Source organism: Amblyomma mixtum, chromosome 4 (assembly GCF_055824585.1).
Source record: "Amblyomma mixtum isolate Tamu chromosome 4, ASM5582458v1, whole genome shotgun sequence".
NCBI classification, from domain to species: domain Eukaryota; kingdom Metazoa; phylum Arthropoda; class Arachnida; order Ixodida; family Ixodidae; genus Amblyomma; species Amblyomma mixtum.
This window is the reverse complement of record NC_143015.1, coordinates 90,213,734-90,234,045: the sequence shown is the minus strand read 5'-3', so window position 1 is coordinate 90,234,045 and position 20,312 is coordinate 90,213,734. Positions and strand designations below refer to the sequence as shown.

Below are 20,312 nucleotides of genomic sequence, written 5' to 3'. Positions count from 1 at the left end.
AGCTATGAGACTACGCTTTAAATAAATTTTGTGCCTTCATTTTTGGGTAAATGTTCTGCTGTCCACACGACACATGCCCTGTCTGTCCCGGGGCCCACAGCGCCTACGATTAATGCATACCCACGGCCGAGAAAGAACAAAATCACACAATATATATTCTCTAGAGGGCAGATTAAAATGACTGTTTTTATTTTATATACGTTTTAAATTTAAATTTAATAAATTTAAATTCGTTTGTTACAACTACAAGCGAAGCGTGCCTATATAGAATATAATGGCTAGCATACTAACATAGTAGTGGAGAGAAGTGCTGCCTAGGGAACAAACTACCCAGTACGGCATTTACCTTAGCCATCCGCAAACTAAAACGGCAGCGCTACAAACGCTCACTTCTAGACACAGTTTGCTAGCAAAGTAATAACAAAAAACAAAAATCTATTTGTTTTACCTTTTTAAATTAGAGCGCGGACATTAATTTGGGCGAGAAAATGCGTACTCAAGCAAAAAAAAGGTCGAAAAACTGAAGTGTTCTTTTCGAGACGTGGTGGTAAGCGTTGGCGATCGCAGCGCCGCCGCTGCTGGGTTCTCGCGGAGACGTGCGCCTGCTGCACTATTCATTTCAGCGAGGTGTTGTCGCGGCGACTTGCGTGAGGCTTCTCCGTTGCTCCACGTGTTTTTATTTGCCCAGAAGTGCAGCGATATGTACGTGCTTGTACGATACGTTGGAGAGGAGAAGTGTTATGTGCTTCAGCACACAGACGTGCGGAATTTTTTTCCGCACGACATTGAAGACTTCGACCGCAGTAAGGTCTACGAAGTGTATTGGGACGGCGACGCTTCTACCTGCGGAGGGTTCTACGAAGCAAAAATCGTCTTCATGACAGGTAAGCGCTGTTTCTAGGCGCGTTTTTAAGTTGTTTTCTAGCAACCATAAATTGATGATGTGCACTGCAAACCGCAGATACGGAAGAAGAAATGCGGCACTGGAGAGGGCGCCGCAAGGAGGCGCGAAAATGCGCCAATAAAGAAGACATTCCTCCGAGGAAAAAGGTGCGAATAGCAATCGCTTTCAAGCGAATTTTCTGTAGGGCGTGGTGCTTGGCCATCAGAAACCCTGCTACTAGCAACTTGCATCGATCCTGGCCGCGGTGGCCGCGTTTGAATGGAGGTGAAAGGCACGATGTCAGTGCACGTTAAATAACTTCACTTGTTCGACATCAGTCCGAAGCCCTCCACCCTCGTTGCATAAGTGAACACGACGGTGGCAAATTTTATGCTAAAACAAACGATGTCCAGAAAGCGTGAGTCTTTATGTATCGCATGCAGAGTGCAGTGTGAACGTCTGCATGAGTTGCGAGACACGTTCACCCGTGGTAAAAAAATATAAATTGGCACTTCGTCCACGTATGTTTTAATTGCTGGTTTGGTTTATGGGGTTTAACGTCCCAAAGCGACTAAGGCTATGAGAGACGCCGTAGTGGAGGGCTCCGGAAATTTCGACCACCTGGGGTTCTTTAACGTGCACTGACATCGCACAGTACACGGGCCTCTAGAATTTCTCCTCCAAAGAAATTCTAGCCGCCGCGGCACGGCAGTAGTTCACAGTGCGAGTCAGTTGTTTAGCAAGATTTTTTAAAAAGAGTTGCTTTCAAGATAGCATGTGCTCCTAATTGCGGGATAATTTGTATCGTTTCCCGCCTTCGTCAACAGTCTCATACAAGGATTACATGCTTTCAGTAAGGCTTGGTTGTGGGCTTGTTGGTACTGCATGACGAATGTGACGCACTGTCCAACTGCTCTTAGGGCATGCAAAAAGATCATTTGCAAAGGAAATGCAGGACTGACAATGAATAGTGGCTTTGTTCTTGTAGTGATTTGTCAGCGGGTTATACCACGATATACCGCTTGTCTTGAATATCTACAGTGACTAGCACTGTCTTCGGTGCAATCACGTTGAGCACATAAGGCGATTTGAATGTTTGGTCTCCTCGATTTGGCTGCACTTTCTGCACTAGTTCACAAAAGTGCCGTGTAAGCAGTTCCTTTCATTTCGTTCAAGTGACAGTCGGGGAAGTGGTATCTTGCTGTGACTGGTTCATTGTTTCCTGCTGAAATGCTGTACGTAAATTTTCCAATGAAATTAGGCCTTGGTGAGCTCGCATTTGTTATTGTGTTACTTGATTTGCATTCTGATTATCTTGTTGTAGGCAAGACTAGAAAGTCAAGCTAAAGGAGTTGCAAAAAAAAAAGCCGAAAAGCAATTGCTGGGGCTGGGGATTCAAGACCAGGAACCAGGAGCAGGCAACTCAAAGGTGGCTCAGTTAGAGGCGTTGGTGGACGACCTCAGGGCTGAGTTGGAGGTGTCAAAGAACGCCCTGGCTGAAAAGGCAGAGGAAGTCCAAAAGCTGAGGAGGCTTAATGAAAGCCTCCAGAAAGCACTCTGTGCGAAAATTCTTCGGAATGGTATGTAAACCACTATATAGTATGCTGCTGCTTCCATGCACCGGCTGTTGTCAAAGCTAATCTACTTTTGTGAAGTCGAGTTATACTTGCTTATTCTTGTTGGTGCATTTTTAGGATAATGTTAACACCGCTTTAGAAGGGCACTAGAACGAAGTGCTGGACATGGTTTCACTAACAGCTGATTTGGGGGCAAAAAAATTGTGGCAGCAGTATGAAGTCTTGTAGACGCATCAAGTGGGAAGAGGAAAAGAAGCATTTGGGAACATTCCATTTGCTTCAGTAGAAGTCATGTGAAATACTGAGCAGATTTCTGTACAAGACTGATGCAGCAATGACTTGCCGAAAGTGCTTTTTTTGTCACGAAGTGCATCTCATTTAGTTTTAGGGTTCCATGGTTACATCTCTTTCGGCCATTTGTCCAGATTTTACCTTGATGTGGCAGTCATGACCCAGTACCATTCATGATAATTCGTGCCCATGTAACCATTCATTTAGGTACAGCCGTGGATGACCAGCATAATAATATCATTGTGTACCACTGGCTAGTTGCTATCATGAGTGCTTAATAATGGAAATATTTTGTGAATGAAGGCAAGACAAAAGAAAGGGAAATTCTGCTGCCTTTGCTTGATGCACATATTCTTGAGCCAGTGCGCAAGTTTTGGCCTTTTCCTTTAGATCATTCACAGATGAATCGGGGGTATGTGCCCTGTGCTGTGCAAGAGGACGAGCTGGGCTGCGAAGGGGATGATACTGCTGCAACTGTCAACTCTGCATGTAAGCATACATGCTTGGTACCTAGACAACCTTTAACCTTCAATTCCTCTTCTAGTTATGTGTAGATTGAAAATTACGCTTCCTTGGAATTTCTATCCCATGTTTCTGATTTAGATCACAGTTTAATTTTGTGACCACGTTTTATTTTTTTGAAACAGAGTTTTGTATTTGCTGGTTATGTCTGTTGTATACTTTTCTTTTGGCAGTTTACCAATATCCCTCAAGTGAAAATTATAGAACAGCTGTATCTTACCGGTACTCACCTGCGGGGCAGAAACGTGGAGGCTAACAAAGAGGGTTCAGCTTAAGTTAGGGACAACGCGGCGAGCTATGGAAGAAGGTGGCTTGGGCAGAGCATGTAATGCGCAGGCAAGATAACCGCTGGTCCTTAAGGGTAGCAGAGTGGATTCCACGAGGAGGCAAGCGTAGCAGGGGGCGGCAGAAAGTTAGGTGGGCGGATGTGATTAAGAAATCTGGGGAATAAGGGAATAAGGCGAAGGACAGGGTTAATTGGAGAGACATGGGAGAGGCCTTTGCCTTGCAGTGGGTGTAGTCAGGCTGGTGATAATGATGACCCAATGTAGGGTTTCACTCTTGAGCATTGAAGCACTGCTTGTAATGGCTTGTTCTTTGCCATTCTGGCACTGTGCGTGCATAACTGTATGAGATATTTTCAGTGTGCATTTAAATGCCACTCACTAATGATCTAGTGCTGTCTTCGCTTTCGCAGGAAACAATGTCTTCATACCTGTACCCTCATTTTTTTAGTGCACAGTCATTCCCTCGACACCGTGGCTCCTGTGGTGCCTCTTCGTGCCACCTCGCCACTTCATGTGAGGCCGCCAGCTGATGTCACCACTCCGCAAGCTGACGCTACGCCTCCACCCGCTGTTGCCCCCCCTGCACCCGCTGTTGCCCCCCCTGCACCCGCTGTTGCCCCCCCTGCACCTGCTGTTGCCCCCCCTGCACCCGCTGTTGCCCCCCCTGCACCCACTGTTGCCCTGCCTCCACCGGCTGTTGCCCCGCCTCCACCCACTCCTGTCCCGACTCTTACCCACCAAGGGCCCTCCACAACATTGCAGACCCTTGCTGTGCCACCAGCTCGGCCAGTGTCAAAAGGTATTTATTTTGGCTGCTCTAGGATACAGCTAGCTTGTGTGTCTGTTCACTTTGGCACAATGTAGCTCGAGTGTCTTATTTAGCAGCATCGTGTACCTGGTAGTATCAAACTATGCATCAGCACCTTGCTTTGCATTGTACTGCCAGCACTGGCTTCTAAAGGGGCCCTGCAACATAGATAAAGCATGAGGTCTTTATTATTTGTATGTAGAGTAAGAGACGTGACTCCTGTACACCCAGAGAGATTGCCAAAATCGTAATATTTAATATTTTAATCTCCAGAAATGCTCATTTAGAGCTGATGGTGTCGCAACGCAGTGGCCCAAAAATGTGAAGAGAAAGGCCGGAGAGGAGATGGGAGGGGGGGGGGAGAGGGGGGCCAGCCGACAGCCGTTCAGTTCTACCAACACATAGACGTTCGGGAGTTTTTTTTGTCGTTAGTCACCCCTGCCCTGTCTACAGCCCTGTCGCTGGCAAACGCGTGCATGCAAAGTAGGCTTTGTGAAATTGGTCTCTTTAGTGACCTATGGTGACCAAACATAGATAGGTGTTGGGAGTGTAGTGGGATTTCTGGCTGATTCTACTGAAAAAAAAAATGGCAAGAAATTGCCTATTTCTGTTTCATATTAGAGAAAACATATTGCAGTGGGGTACAGGGGAAATACATTCCAGCAATGCTTTGATTTGAGCTAGTTGGTTGTAGCATGACATGTTTACATAAAAAGCGTTCTGGCGCTAAAAGACGAAGACAATACACACAACAAGAAAGGACTGGCGCCAACTTCCAACTGAGTTTATTCGCGGAAAAAACCACTTAATAACCACACGGCATGCAAAAAGATAAAGGCAAACCAGATACAAGGGGTGATAACAAAGACACACCGGCCAAAAGCACCAAAGGAATGATTATAACAGTGACAAAGACCCACTAAGAAAACTAATCTCTTCATCTGACAGCGACACAGGTGGCTTGCTTATGCAGATATGGCCCCTCTGTTTGATGTTATATGCTTCGATTAGTTCACGCTCTAATCTATTTTTAGACCTTGCAATGAATCTAGTGTTTACAAAACCGGGACGGCATTTGCAGCTTTTACAGTGAGTGGCCATGTGGCTGCCATAGCCATTTTTTACACCAATCTTGTGTTGGCCGATATATTTCTTACCGCAGCTTAGAGGCACAACGTACACAACATCAGCCAAGCATTCAGTGGCGCGGATTTGGTGTTTCTTTTTGCACTGCCTAACCATTGTTACTTTGTTCAAGATGCAAGCGCGCGACAGCTTGCAGGGAGCAGAAAGCACCACATTGATCCTATACCTGCTGGCCACTTTCTTCAAGTTGTGCGAAAGCCGATGAATATAGGGAACCACCACTGTCGATTGTTTTTCGCTATCCTTGTTTTTTTTGACACTGTTCACCCTTCAACGTCCGCTTGCACTTCTTGATTAGGTCCACACTAATACTAGTGATGAGGTGTTCTGGATACCCGGCTTGATGAATGCGTTCAGTTTGCACATCAAAGCTCTGTGCCATCTCATGCTCGCAAGATTTTTCCAATGCTGCATTCAGGCATGTCGCAACGACTCCCCGCTTGATTAGCTTGGAATGTGCACTACTAAAAGGCAGTAGCTCTTTGCACGATATCGGGTTGTAGGACCAACAAACATGGCTGTCCTGCTTAAATTCAAGTCTCAATCAAGAAACTGTAGGCTATTGTCGTGGGGAACTTCATGTGTGAAAAGGAGCCCTTTTGATTCATTGATGAAAATGGTGACTATGTCTTGAAGGATGGCGCTTGGTTTTGAACCTACATGATCGTTTAGCACAATTAGGTAGTCATCCACATATCTGAATACCCTAAGAACGTGAGAGGTCAATAAAAGCCGGTCACTAACACGTTTGTCAACACACGATAAATAAATGTCACTCAATATAGGCGCAAGGGACGACCCAATACAAACGCCATCACACTGAATATAAAACTGACGGTTGAAAAAAATGCAGTTGATGAACGGTAAAATTCTTAAAGTGTTAAGAAATCCCACAGCTAATACCTGTCTCGTCCTGAAATGACAGTTCGCCTATGCATGCGATCTTCTCTTTGATAGAAATTAACATTTCGGTATGCGGTATGGAATAATACAGGTCAGTAACATCAATCAAAAAAGCAGACTGTGCTCCAGGCAACCCATTCCTAAGTTCTTGAACAACCTCATTGGAGCTGCCGATAAGAAACGGGTCGTCTAGCGGAAGGGACTTCTAGTGTCGCTGAAGAAAACGGCTGCCAGGACCCTTTCTCTGAAACAATCGTGCGTAGGGGGCACTCAGGCTTGTGAGATTTGCCCGTGAAGAAAACATCCAGGAACTCTCCTGTCAGCATCCTTCACCAGTTTCTTGAGAGGATCCAATTTCATGTCAGTTAACAGCTTTACTGCAGTGTTCTTAGCCTTGGCGGGATTGAACTTCACTGCGACGAAGTGCTTTTGTAGAGCTTCAGCTGCTTTCTGTTTCAAAAGCTTCTCGGGAAGGACAATAAAGCCACCTTCCCTGTCGCTTTGAAGTATCTCAAGGTTGTTTTCCCTCAGGTACTCCTTGATCTTCTTAAAGGGAGGATAGAAAGTCCGACTGCGACTCACATGGTGCATCAGGCAATCCAAGGCATCCGAAGTCGCTCGTTCTTCATCCTTGTCTCCAGCTCTTTTTGCGACCTTCCTGGTCATGGCAAGGAGCTGTATTGGGTCGTCCCTTGCGCCTATATTGAGTGACATTTATTTATCGTGTGTTGACAAACGTGTTAGTGACCGGCTTTTATTGACCTCTCACGTTCTTAGGGTATTCAGATATGTGGATGACTACCTAATTGTGCTAAACGATCATGTAGGTTCAAAACCAAGCGCCATCCTTCAAGACATAGTCACCATTTTCATCAATGAATCAAAAGGGCTCCTTTTCACACATGAAGTTCCCCACGACAATAGCCTACAGTTTCTTGATTGAGACTTGAATTTAAGCAGGACAGCCATGTTTGTTGGTCCTACAACCCGATATCGTGCAAAGAGCTACTGCCTTTTAGTAGTGCACATTCCAAGCTAATCAAGCGGGGAGTCGTTGCGACATGCCTGAATGCAGCATTGGAAAAATCTTGCGAGCATGAGATGGCACAGAGCTTTGATGTGCAAACTGAACGCATTCATCAAGCCGGGTATCCAGAACACCTCATCACTAGTATTAGTGTGGACCTAATCAAGAAGTGCAAGCGGACGTTGAAGGGTGAACAGTGTCAAAAAAAACAAGGATAGCGAAAAACAATCGACAGTGGTGGTTCCCTATATTCATCGGCTTTCGCACAACTTGAAGAAAGTGGCCAGCAGGTATAGGATCAATGTGGTGCTTTCTGCTCCCTGCAAGCTGTTGCGCGTTTGCATCTTGAACAAAGTAACAATGGTTAGGCAGTGCAAAAAGAAACACCAAATCCACGCCACTGAATGCTTGGCTGATGTTGTGTACATTGTGCCTCTAAGCTGCGGTAAGAAATATATCGGCCAGCACAAGATTGGTGTAAAAAATGGCTATGGCAGCCACATGGCCACTCACTGTAAAAGCTGCAAATGCCGTCCCGGTTTTGTAAACACTAGATTCATTGCAAGGTCTAAAAATAGATTAGAGCGTGAACTAATCGAAGCATATAACATCAAACAGAGGGGCCATATCTGCATAAGCAAGCCACCTGTGTCGCTGTCAGATGAAGAGATTAGTTTTCTTAGTGGGTCTTTGTCACTGTTATAATCATTCCTTTGGTGCTTTTGGCCGGTGTGTCTTTGTTATCACTCCTTGTATCTGGTTTGCCTTTATCTTTTTGCATGCCGTGTGGTTATTAAGTGGTTTTTTCCGTGAATAAACTCAGTTGGAAGTTGGCGCCAGTCCTGTCTTGTGTGTATTGTCTTCGTCTTTTAGCGCCAGAACGCTTTTTGCGTAAACATGTCATACAGGGGAAGCTTGCTAATTCAAACTTCGTTATTTCATATTTCTGGATAATTCAAGCTGCATGAATTGGTACATCCGTGCTTCATTCGACTATATGTCAAACATTGGCCATTAATTCGAACACAAATAGGTGCCGCCACCAATAATTCAAACTTGTGCCAGCACACCTGGGCACAAAGCCAGCTGTGAAATGCACCCGTGAGGCTTGCACCTCATCTTCACAGAAGCTGTGGAGAAGGTAAAAATGGCATGTGAGGCTGGGGAAGACAGGTGAACTAGTGTTGTCGTGAACAAGTTTAAGTGTGAAGGCGGGCTTTGTGGTAACATGGCAAGAGCAACTACCACTTCAGAGGTTTGTACTCGAGCACTGTCAAATCGGCTGCAGCTTGCAATGTCTACTTTGATTGGGCGTCATCAAACATGTGGCTTGTGGGGACGATCAATACAATCTAACCTACATGTAGCACGTACGGTGTTGCAGTATTGCAGTGACGCTCAAGAACAATTAGCAATGCTGCAAATTGACCTGGCAAACGCATTTGATCGAGTGTGCCATTCATTTCTTTTTGCACTTTTAAATCACGTCAATCTCGGTTCAATACTTTCTACTGGCATACGCCTTTGTTACAAATCCTGTACCACGCGCTTGATTGTTAATGGCTGTCTCTCGCAACCAGTCCCAATTCAGTCTTCGGTGAAACAAGGGTGCCCACTGTCTCCGCTCCTGTTCGCATTATACTTGGAGCCACTTTGCATAAGTGTTATAAACAGTAGAGCTGTCAATGGTTTCCGAATAATGGGCCACGAACTGAAGGTGTTGGCTTATGCAGATGACCTTGCGTTTTTTTGTACTGATAAGCCAAGCATCGATGAGGTTATTCGTTTAACGGAGGACTTTGGTTCGGTGTGAGGAAGTCGGATTAATCGCTCTAAGAGTTGCGGTCTTTGATTTGGTAGCTGGGGTTTGACACCTGCTGAATATGCTGGTATAACATGGACATGCAGGCCACCAAAGTACCTTGGCGTCCCTCTGAGTGCCTATAAGCATAGCGCACAGTATTGGAAAGACCGCGTGTCAACTCTTCAGCGCTATGCTCAAACGTTTGTCCCCCATGGCCTCTCAATTTTTGGCAGGGTGACCGCCTGTAATCTGTTTCTCGCCACTAAAATATATTATGTACTGCAAATTATTCATTGCACAAGACTTCCTATCCAGCGTTTTCACAGGGTTTTCGGTACTTTTGTGTGGGATTCGTCTTTTGAATCCATGAGGCGTGATAACCTTTTTCGGCCTGTAAGCGCTGGCGGCCTTGGTCTAGTTCACCTGTATGTCCGACAGATAGTGTCACGTTTCATGTTTTTCCATGACACTACACACCCAATAGTGCGTTCATTCCTGCAAACAAATTTAGTTCATGTTTTACCCAACCTCATTGTGTCTTCCAATGTTTGTGACCGTCCGTGTTTGTGGGGCATAATGCAAGAGGTGTATTTGGCTGTCCGTTTCCTACTTGTTCGTTTTTCTCCTGAGTTCCTTTTTTTTAGTGTCGAGGAAAAAGTTGTATAAGGATTTGATTAGTATGCTCTACCCTGCGCCGATGTACTGCTCTCTGTACACGGCGAGACTGGCATCTTACGTACTCTTTTGAGTACGTCATGCCCCGGTAAACAAAAATACAAAGACCTTTTTCTTTAGGTTTCACACCGGTACGTTGCCCGTTGGAACATGGTTAGAGAAAAAGGGCATTTTTGTGTCTACCGTTAATTGCCGCCTTTGTGATGAACCAGAAAAAATTGAGCATTGTTTCATCAGTTGCAAAGATGCAGTACTCTTCTGGGATATCCTGCAAGGCACATTTAAAAAAAGAATTCATCTGACTCCACATTCTGTTCGCTATCTCACTGCGCTGCCATTTGTTGGTGAACCCCTGGACATGTTTTTTCTGATTGGACTGCACAGCCTCTGGAAAACCCGCATGATGGACAGACTCTGTGAGCCTGTTGTGTCTACAAAGGATCACTTCAGTCGAATGGTTGTTAATTTAAGAGACGTGTATGCCCAGACTGAGTACGAACCGGAGTGGCACTCACTATTAGTGATGTGCTCTGCATTGCCCCTTTTCTAGTGCATGGTCTTTTCAATGTGTATTGTTTAACACTGTTTTCATAATGGCTTGTATATAGTTCATGTACATAGAACATTACATCACTGTAATGAATACCATGTTGAAGAAAAAATTGCTTGGGAGCCGCAGCAGTGGCTTAATGGTTATGGTTTTCAGCTGCTGACCCTAAAGACGGGGGTTCAATCCCAACCTATTCGATAGTCCCATGTGCTGTGGGATATCAGTGCACGATTGGTTAATTTTTTTTTTACAGCAGTAAAATAGGATATTCTCACTACCGAACTGCTTCAAGATTGCAGTGTACCTCATTTCCTGTTCACTTTTGTTAGCTTGAGCTTCAGTTTATCCAGTGTGCATTTGTATCCCTGTACACATTGAAGTAGTAAACTTTTACTGTAATGCAAACTGCAGCTTTCATTGACCATATTTAGCTTGCATGTTATTTGTGATGTTGCTGGTGGTTCCTCATTATTTGCATTCTAGGTTGCTTTTCAGTGTTCTGCCAACAAACAGCTGCTCCATGTCCCTTCATCGGAGGCAGGCGTTGAGAGGACGCAGTGCATTTGCATTGCATGAGGCCGACTTCCTTTGTGTTTTTTGTGCAGCTCCTCGCAAGGCAGCCCAGGAGCTTGACCTGACGGTTGGAACTGCAAATGAGACTGGGGAGGTGAGCAGTACCTTGCAACTTGCTCACTAAATATGGGCATATGCTACTGATGATTGCATATCTTCTGCAGAGATTAAAAATCTCTGCAGTCAGTACATGACCAGTATTATGACATAACTAATGACATGGGAGTTTTTGCTCTTTTTTTCTTTACTTTGTAAGTTGGTTTTTGTTTCTTAAAATTTCATTTTTAGCACAGTGTCATATGCCAAGGCGAATTGTGGTACTCTTTTATGGGCCCATGCACCGCTTACATGGGCCCGTAGTATAGTGTTTTTTTGTGTGAATTTGTGATTAAACTCTTGTTGCTGCAGATTTTTTCATTGGTAGTGCTTCTATTTACTTTTATACTTGATCACAAACCTGTTTGTTTGCCATCATTCTGCAGCTATGTGTAAGTTTGGTGCCATGCATCATGTAGTGCACCAGCTCATTGATCGGGATCGAGTTCGAATGCATAGGAGTGTTGTGTGTCCAGTGCACTGGCAACTTCTCTTGGGATCAGACTTCATCGGTACTAGAAGTGCCCCTGTCACAGTAGTATTATTCACCTTCCAGTTCACATCGGGTTAATGATGACGGTTCATTAAGGGGGGACACTGGTCTTATACCTATTTTCCTTATTTTTAGTCCAACAATAATGAAACTCTACCACCTTGCTCAGTTTTTTATACTGATTTCAACAATGAAATTATCTTTCTTATAAATTAGTCGGTTCCCAAGATGGTTAATTTTAATTAGTCATTCATTAGTACCTCGGTGCAAAAAAAACTGCTCAATAAAAAATCATTTTTAATCCATGGCTACGTAGTATGGTGAGCAAAGAGTGCAATAATCAAAGCAGTTTTTCCGTTTTACCCTCATTAGTAATTTTACAGCACTTGGAATATCAATGTTCAAGGTGTGAATTCAATGCATCGATAAACTTTGCGAAATTATAAATTTTTTAAGTGCGATTGAACAAATCTGCTTTGATTATTGCACACACCGTGCCTTCAGCTTCCCTTAGCAAATAATACATCTCTAGCTGTCCTAGATGTTGAGATATTGACATACTAAGACAGCCAGATGTCCAAAATTTTCATGCCATTAAAACTGTCTGCTCCTGCATAAATTCAGCCCACACGATGATCTGAATTTAATATTATGGCCAATATGTTGATTTCTTGAAGGAAGAAATTGATACAGTTGGAAAATATTAACCGTACATTCCAGAAATGTGCGTTTTTGAATATCGATTTTTTGGTCATTTTTCGGTCTCAAAGACCAGTGTCCCCCCTTAAAGCACTCTAGACACCAAATTTTTGCTTGCATGTTTTCTTCTTTAAAACTATATGTTAGACATTCGTATTCATGGAGCACCCTGTGGTAACAGAGCGCAACCTCTAAATAATTTATAATTGAATTTCTTCTTGACACTTTCGGTTTCATTGGTCGAACAGTAACTGTGACCCGTAGTTGGTGTTTAGGTCACATGAGGCATTTAAAATCAGCCATATAATTGCTGACAGGTCATTTTTTGTCATTCTAGGTCTTGGAAGAGGCTGGATTAAATGTCGTAGTGAATTAAAACTACATGTCAGCTATTAGTTTACAGTTTTTCTAGTGGATCATGTGACCAAAACATCAACTTGACATCACAGTCGTTTGGTTATTGAAATCAAAACTGAAAAAGCATGAGAGAAGAAATTTAATTATAAATTATTTAGCAGTTGTAGGCAAATACCCCCAGTAATCCATGTATTCTAATGCCTAACGCATCGTTGACAGTAGAAAACCTGGAATAAAATGAGGTGTCTATAGGCGTTTAAATTTGTCGAGAATGCAAGCAAAAAGCACTTTGTACTTAGGACACAACCAAAAATTGGTGCCACTTCTCCAGTGTATGTAAATGTTCTCCAATCAGCAGGATATTTCTGACATGTAGTGACTTGGATTGTGCAGGAGGCTGCTGAAGACACCCATTAGAAGGTGCAATGCTGCGTAGAACATGAGACGCTGGGAAAGAGCTACCGAGGTACACTGATAAATCATTCCTGTTTTTTTTTTTTTCAGATACACATTGGGCATGGCAGTTACATCGACCCAGGGACTTGGGAACGGCTACTTACAGCAAGCAATGATTCGTCGTTCTGCAAACAGCTGGCAGTGCGAGTGTGGGGCAACGAACTGCTGTCGGAGAGGAGTGTGACGGGAACACTTTCAAACAATGCCATCTCCAAAGGTGCGACGAAAGTGTTCCCGCCGCTCTCCCCTGCCAAGGTAGCTTCAATGGCTGGTGAGTGGAAAACACTTGGTTCTTGCTTAGTTAATAACATTTTCTAAAAGCTCCAATGTTTCCTTCTCATGCTTTTTCTCTGTGACATCTTAATATCATACAGTAAAACCAAGTTAACTTGATGTCACCGGAATTGCAGAAAAGATTGAAATTATCCGAATTCAAATTAACAAGTTTGAATTATTCAGATCTTACTGTTATCAACACTAGAATCACTACCCATGACTAGAGGTTGTAATTTTAAGTTTATATTTTGTGAAACTTTGGCGTACTTTTTTATGTTTATTTCAGAATGCAACTTTCGGCTTTTTTGGTGAATGTTTGTTTCTTCATGGAAGTTTTTTTTTTTTTGTGATATGTATTATGTCCCTGTGCAGTCGAGTGAAATATAGTGTACCTTCTTTTTTTTAGAACCAGCAGCTCGTGTTGCAGATAAAGAGAGAGGATAAACCCAGATTGTTGTTTTAAGAGCTATCCTCTGCAAAGGGAAGTTGCTCTTGTAACAAAGCAGTTCTAAAGGAAATGCTCGCACCATGAAAGAGAAACAACCGAAGTTTAGTTCTAAAAACTTGGTTGACATCTTCTGGGTTCTGGCTGTACTCTGTGCTATACAGAAGGACTGAAACCAGAACAGGACGCTTGCTGTTTATGCATGGTTTTGCATCGACTGTAGCTTTTTAAAGCAGTTCTGAAACGTTTCAAGAAATTTATAACAATGTGTATACCGTATAAACGCGTGTAAGGGTCGCACTTTTTTTCCAGATTCGGGAGCCAATTTTCGGGGTGCGGCCCATACACGCGATTTAGAAAAAAAAATTTTTTTTAAGCAAAAACACAGCAATCAGGGAATGAACGGCATTTATTCTGGTGCACGCTCATCCCAAAGAAGCCGCGCAGCATGTCCGCTGTCAACGTGTAGCCGTTGTTCTACATTTCCATCACTAGCAGAGCAGTTCGGGAAACTCACACGGCTCGCCTCGGAAAGCGCGTTTTTTTGCAGCTTGTGTTTCTCAATGCACCCTTTTGATTGCACGGTCATCGGACGCACTTCTCGGCCATGTCGAGTTCCCTGCCCGCCCCACGCTTGCCGCGTTCGAGAGCTAACTCCCAGCTGTGTAGCTGATAAGGTGCTTACTCGGCGGCAGCACGCGAAAGCCACAACTACAGCGAACACGCTAATCCGCCATAAAAGGCTGGAGCTGGCGATACTGATGCTGATTAGATAGCAGAAAGTCGCGGGAGGGGGGGGGGGGAAGAAGAAAAAAAATTGACGATGATGATGGCTGCGGCCTCGGGCGCCATCCATGGATAGTTTTTGGAAGCTCTTGTGCGCGTGCTTGGCCTCCGCGATCAAGCGCTCCGCGATCGAGCGCACCGTTGTTCGCAGCCGGAGCCGATCGCGGAGGCCACGGCGCGTGCATTTAGAAGGCTATTCCCGCCTGGGTCATGGAAAGTTGGGGTGCGGCCCTTACACGGATTTATTTTTTTTTAAACATTGCCTTCGGGAAAACGGGGTGCGGCCCATACACGGGTGCGGCCCTTACACGCGTTTATACGGTATTTAGAATCCTGAGCCTTCATTCAGTGTTACACCGTGATTTGATTTCTGGTTTCCTGGCGTATCTCTTTTTCAACTAAGTGAAGCGCCGTCTTAGCCAGTGGAACTTCTGTTGCTGCCACAGCATGGGAACGCAGCAAGGCATCTTGAGCCATAGTTGATTGAGGTTGGAGCACCATATCACTTTGACTGCGGTGGCTTTATGACATGCACACATGCGAAGGCTCCGGGTGAAGACAGCTTGTTCAGGCGGAAAAGTAGTGCGCCTTTTATGTTAGTGTTCTGCTGGATATTGCCTCAGTGTTTTGTGCTTTTGGTTTGAAGTCGTAGCTGTAGTGCACTAAAATTATAAGCTAGAGATATCTCAGTGTATTTAATAGTGCGGAATTAGGAAGAGGCCCCATCTGTCTTCATTTTCTGGCTTGGTGGCTACCAAGCCTTGATGATCACATTATAGGACATGTTGGCAGTTGTGCACATAGGTAGTTTATTGCCTGGGGAGACAGGCACATGGAGTCATGTTATGCTGCATTGTTGAAGAGCGCAAAATTTGCGCAAGCTCAGTCAACTATTAGGGAACACAGAAGATCAAGATGCACCTCTCGTGGGCTATATATTCCGAATAAACCCATTTAAGGGCCGCACCCTGTTTTCCCAAAGGAAATGTTTTTTTTCTAGATCTGTGTAAGGGCTGCACCCAAACTTTTCATTACCCACCTGGGAATAGCCTTGAAAATTCATGCGCTGTCGCTTCCGCAATCAGCTCTTGCTGCGAGCAGCGGTGCACTTAATTGCGGAGGCCACACGCGCACAGGTCCCTCAATGTGCTGCCCACGGATGATGCCCGAGGCCGCGGCTCATCAAATTTGTTCTCTGCCATGAGCTCCCGCTATTCATATCGGCATCAGTATCACCAGCTTTTGTTTTTTGTGGCTGTCAAATGTACAGGAGGTGTGGTAGCGTGTTAGTGGCTAGTGGCTTTCATGTGTTTCGTGTTGTGTTAGGCTTTTGTGTTCAAAGTTAGTGGCCTTTTTATGCTGCTGCCAAGCGTTGCAGTTTTAGCACGATAGGCAAGCACCGTAATAGCGGCACGGCTGGGAGTTCGCTCTCGCACATGGGAAGCATGCGGTAGGCAGGAAATTCGACATGGCCGAGAAGTGTGTCCGACGATGGTGCAACCAAAAGGATGCATTGAGGAACACAAGCTGCAAAAAAACTTAGTTTCTGAAGCAAGCCGTGCAAGTTTCCCGAACTGGAATAAGAGCTGCTCTGTTATGTGATGAAAGTGCGGAGCAATGGCTGTGCACTGACAGCGGACATGCTGCATGACTTGTGGGATGAGCGTGCTCCGGTGCACAGCACCAGCTCGTAGTTTTAAGACTCCGCGAGTGACGATTGAATGTAGAATAAATGCCGCTCATTCCCAGATTAGTGTTTTTACTTAAAAAAAATTTTTGCACATCGTGTGTATGGGTTGTACTGCAAAAATTGGGCTGCACATCTGGGAGAAAAAGTGCAGCCCTTACATGCATTCATACGGTATATATTTTTTTGGGGGATATACCTATGTCTGTTTTCAACTGCACCAAAAAAGGCCAAATGGTAAAAGTTCAACAGATAACATGAAAGGGGCCTTTTCATAGCAATTTCAGATTAGTTGCCTGTTACGTTCTTGAATATAGTTCTGAAAAAATTCATTTGAGGACACCTGGGCATCAATTAAACACCTTTCTCTCTGATCTGCCACATAACTTTTTTGTGCCTGTCTTTGCAGACTCCTTCTGGCACTACCTGAAGGTTAAAGGCTGTCCAGATGAAGACATGCAGAAACGCCACAAGCGTCTAACCCGCTACTTGGCACAGAAGTGCTCCGACTTGCGCCGCTGATCAAGTAAGTGAGCTGCTAATTTTTTTTCATCATCATCATCATACTACATCTACTGCAGGGCAAAAGGCTCACCCATATCTCCATTAAACCTGTCGTGTGCCAGCTGCGGCCGCCCTATCCCCTCAATTCATAAGCTCATCCGCCCACCTCACTTTCTGCTGCACCCTGCTATGCTTGCCTTCTCTGGGAATCCATTCTGTTACTCTTAAGAGCCATCAGTTATCTTGCCTTCACCCATTTCGTCCTCTCTATTTCGACTAGGATGTTATTAACCCGCGTTGGTTCCCTGACCCACTCTGCCCTCTTCCCCTTTTCATAGCTCACTGCGTGGTCCTCAATTTAAGTTGAACTCTTCGTTATCATAATGAGTATTTCTGCCCCATAGGTGAGTACCAGTAACATCCCAGTTGAGCTCGCTTATTACGGCTGCAGATATAAAAAACGCATGCATATTACGAACTGATGTGCTCTCAAAATATGCATAAGGGCAATGGCAGTAATTCGCAGATACAGCGAACAATTTGGCCACACCACTCAATTACAGCGAACGAAGAGGCCCCGAAGCTCCCCCCGAAATTGAAGAGGTCATGTACAGAGATCAAAGAGCACTTCTCAAGCTTCCCGACACTGCCCGGTAAAGAACATCTAAGGCCCGGTAAAGAACATAGAAAGGCGGCATTTAAACACTAAGTAACCGCCTGTCAAGCCCGTGGTGATGGCCCGTGAGGGCAATCATTGCTTGCACGTTCACTGGCTGGGCAAAGTAGCCTAAGTGGTAAGAGGTGCGGTGCACGCAAAACAGGGGAACCGTTGAAAACAAAGCTACTGGATCAATCAACAGCAGTGATTTGAGAATTTTGAAAGCCTTGCTGGCCATGCTTGTTACATAGCATGCATCTCCTGCCCAGTTGGCAGTATCTTTTGCGCTGAGGTGAGCGTCTTGGCTGCGGAACCTTCAAAAAGGTGACAGTGAATAGGGAATGCTCTCCTCCACGTACGTTAGCGTACTTCGTCTAATTTAGCAAAGGTAAACTGAAGGCCGCTCCCTGCTGCTGCATGCTGGTTCATATTTCAGTCACCCTTGATGAAGGGGCCTAATTGGTCCACATTATTGGTGGTTAGTTTCAGTATTGAACTTCTGTTTCAAAAACCCTACCAGGGAGATTTCCATCGAACATGTCTCATTCAGTTCTTTTGGTCCCTTTCAATAAGTCTCCATTTTCTTAACCATCATTAAGACAAAAATTGCGGCAGCCTGAAAAATGTAGTAGCTGGGCTTGATCACTCGTTTCCTGTGGTTGTGAAGTTTTTCTCCTGCATGCTGGCTATTGTGGAGGCTGCCACCATTCTTGCATCCTGCTTGCTTAGTGCCTATGTTCAACTCTGTTAATGTTAAACCTCTCAATGTTCCACTGCAGGAAGCCAGACAGCATAAACACAGTGGGGCAGTGTAATTTATGATCTTGCTTCGAAAAGTGCGGTTTTCTCCTGCCTGTAGTTTTGGGATGGTCTCCTTTTCGCACCTTTTCTTGCATCAGTTTTCTTCCCAATTCATTTTTAGAATGTTTGTGCAACATATGGGCTTGGGCTTGCAATACAAGCTTTCTTGCTTATTTTTTTCTCAGGTGACCACAACGTGGATCTGAGGTGGATCGCATCGCGGGAACAGGGGTGGAAGTGCTGCGCCAATTGCGCCATGCTGCCCCAATTTAATCTCCTGCGCCAAGATACGCCTAAACGGCAATTTACGGCCATTGCAAGTATACAGAGCCAAATTTAGCCGAGTGTTATTGTCAGCTGGGCAACACTGGGCGCTTGCTATGAAACGGACGCAACTGCATTGGCATCGACAGTTGGGTTCGCTCTTGGAGGAAGGAAAAAAATTACCGAATACACTGGGCTTCTTCGATTATCCGCCTCTGGCAGCCCACGGGTTGCTTGCGGGCTGCCCGAGCGCGCTCGATTTTCTCGGGTCGCCCCGCCCACTTCCGGTGGCTGCCCGGAACGCGTTCGTTTTTCTCTGGCTGGGCGGTTTCGGGCAGCCACCGGAAGTGGGCGGGGCAACCCGAGAAAATCGAGCGCGCTCAGGCAGCTAGCAGACGACAGAGAGGTGTATGGTAGCGGGAAGCTCGCGCGGCCATTTTTGTAAGGACTAGAAGGACCGCGGTTCTTCATGCGATGTTTTGCTCGATGCAGGCGCTTGTTTCGACTAGGCCACGGTGCATATCGACTGTGTCGCCTGCAATGGCAGCTTTTGCGGTAGTTCTCGCTGTTTATTTATATGTTTTGCGTGCGTATGCGCAATCATATTTCGATCGTCTCACCACCTCGCAAGCACAATTGCTCACTTCATATTACGATCGCATACTTCTGATTCACAAAATATTTCGGCTGTTAATTTCGTGCGCCCGGCGGATATTGCGATGGTGTTCGAGGCCTTTCACGAGAGCAGCCTGATTCCAGTTCCGAGCATGCGTTCAGACGCGCGCATATATGCATGTGCTGAACGTGTTTTACGAAGTGTTGGTTGAGTGCGATATGGGAGCGTATGGTCTTCATTACGTTTGGCGCAGTGCAAAAGTGGATATGCTTTGAAAAACGCTTGACTGAAACATGTCCTTTATTAAAAGCCCTCACGAGCACATTGCTCGAGACATCTCTGCGGGCATATGTGGCAGTTGTCGCGCCGACCAAAAAAAGTGCTGATTTTGTCGTCGCCAACTGTTGTACAGCGTCGTGCTCAGGCCTTCTGCCACATATGCTCAAAATATCTGAGAAGTACCGCAGGCATGCACCTCCTCGCATTTGGCTCATTAAAAAAAAAAGATAAAAATGAGCTCTAGCGCTGATCGTCATGCAAACACACGCAGGACGTGAGGTGCCGACACACAGGGCTTTATTTTAGCGCCTTTCATTCCAGTGCCAGTTCTCTGCTATAAAGCTGTATTATTGCAGAAACGATACGCAGCTAAATTTATACAGTGCACCCGCTTGTTCTAGGTGGACGTTCAACAAGCTGATATGCGCTTTTGCCGAGATTGTGCGTTCCTTGCCCGGAGCAAAAGCCGGCGGCCTACAGACTGCAGTTGAACGAACATATCCCGATTCTTTCTGCTTACAGCTTACAGAAAGCAGGTTATGAGCGTAGAAATCGCAACGACCATGGCAGAGTCCACCAGGGTCGATCGTCGGCGGTCATACCAGTACTTACTGCGTAGTAAGCAAACACGCAATAATCCGAGAGTACGGCTTGTCGTTTGATAAACAACGCACGGGCAGTTTTTCCGTCCTATGTGGTGTCGACTGAAACACATTAGATTGCGATTGCTCATCGCATGCTTTTGAGGATTTCTTGAAGCTTACAAGGTGCACCGAAGGCACACGCTCGCGTTGTCGTTGCCGATGTATACGAGTGCGAGCTTGATCAGCTGCATGTTCTGCAGTCTGC

At 45.2% G+C, this 20,312-nt stretch overlaps 2 protein-coding genes across 2 annotated transcripts in view; one reads left to right on the top strand and one right to left on the bottom strand.

Annotated features, from left to right (window-relative positions):
- The window catches only part of LOC149347382 (uncharacterized), a 114,165-nt gene that overhangs the window by 66,587 nt on the left and 27,266 nt on the right, over nucleotides 1–20,312 (bottom strand). The gene's annotated exons all lie outside the window — the stretch shown is intronic.
- On the top strand, nucleotides 624–18,819 carry LOC149347383 (uncharacterized). The gene is made up of 9 exons (XM_089587037.1): nucleotides 624–884; nucleotides 962–1,050; nucleotides 2,208–2,463; nucleotides 3,142–3,240; nucleotides 4,009–4,359; nucleotides 11,079–11,140; nucleotides 13,196–13,418; nucleotides 16,751–16,867; nucleotides 18,490–18,819. The coding sequence occupies exons 1-8, from the start codon at nucleotides 701–703 to the stop codon at nucleotides 16,861–16,863; spliced, it is 1,377 nt and encodes a 458-aa protein (XP_089443163.1). The 5' UTR covers nucleotides 624–700; the 3' UTR covers nucleotides 16,864–16,867; nucleotides 18,490–18,819.

What these genes read in the sequence shown, in the direction of transcription:
- LOC149347383 (XM_089587037.1), top strand. Translation starts at nt 701, where the DNA reads ATGTACGTGCTTGTACGATACGTTGGAGAGGAGAAGTGTTATGTGCTT. An exon ending in AAAAATCGTCTTCATGACAG is followed by an intron (nt 885 to 961) that starts GTAAGCGCTGTT and finishes TGCAAACCGCAG; the next exon opens with ATACGGAAGAAGAAATGCGG. An exon ending in TGCGAAAATTCTTCGGAATG is followed by an intron (nt 2,464 to 3,141) that starts GTATGTAAACCA and finishes CTTTTCCTTTAG; the next exon opens with ATCATTCACAGATGAATCGG.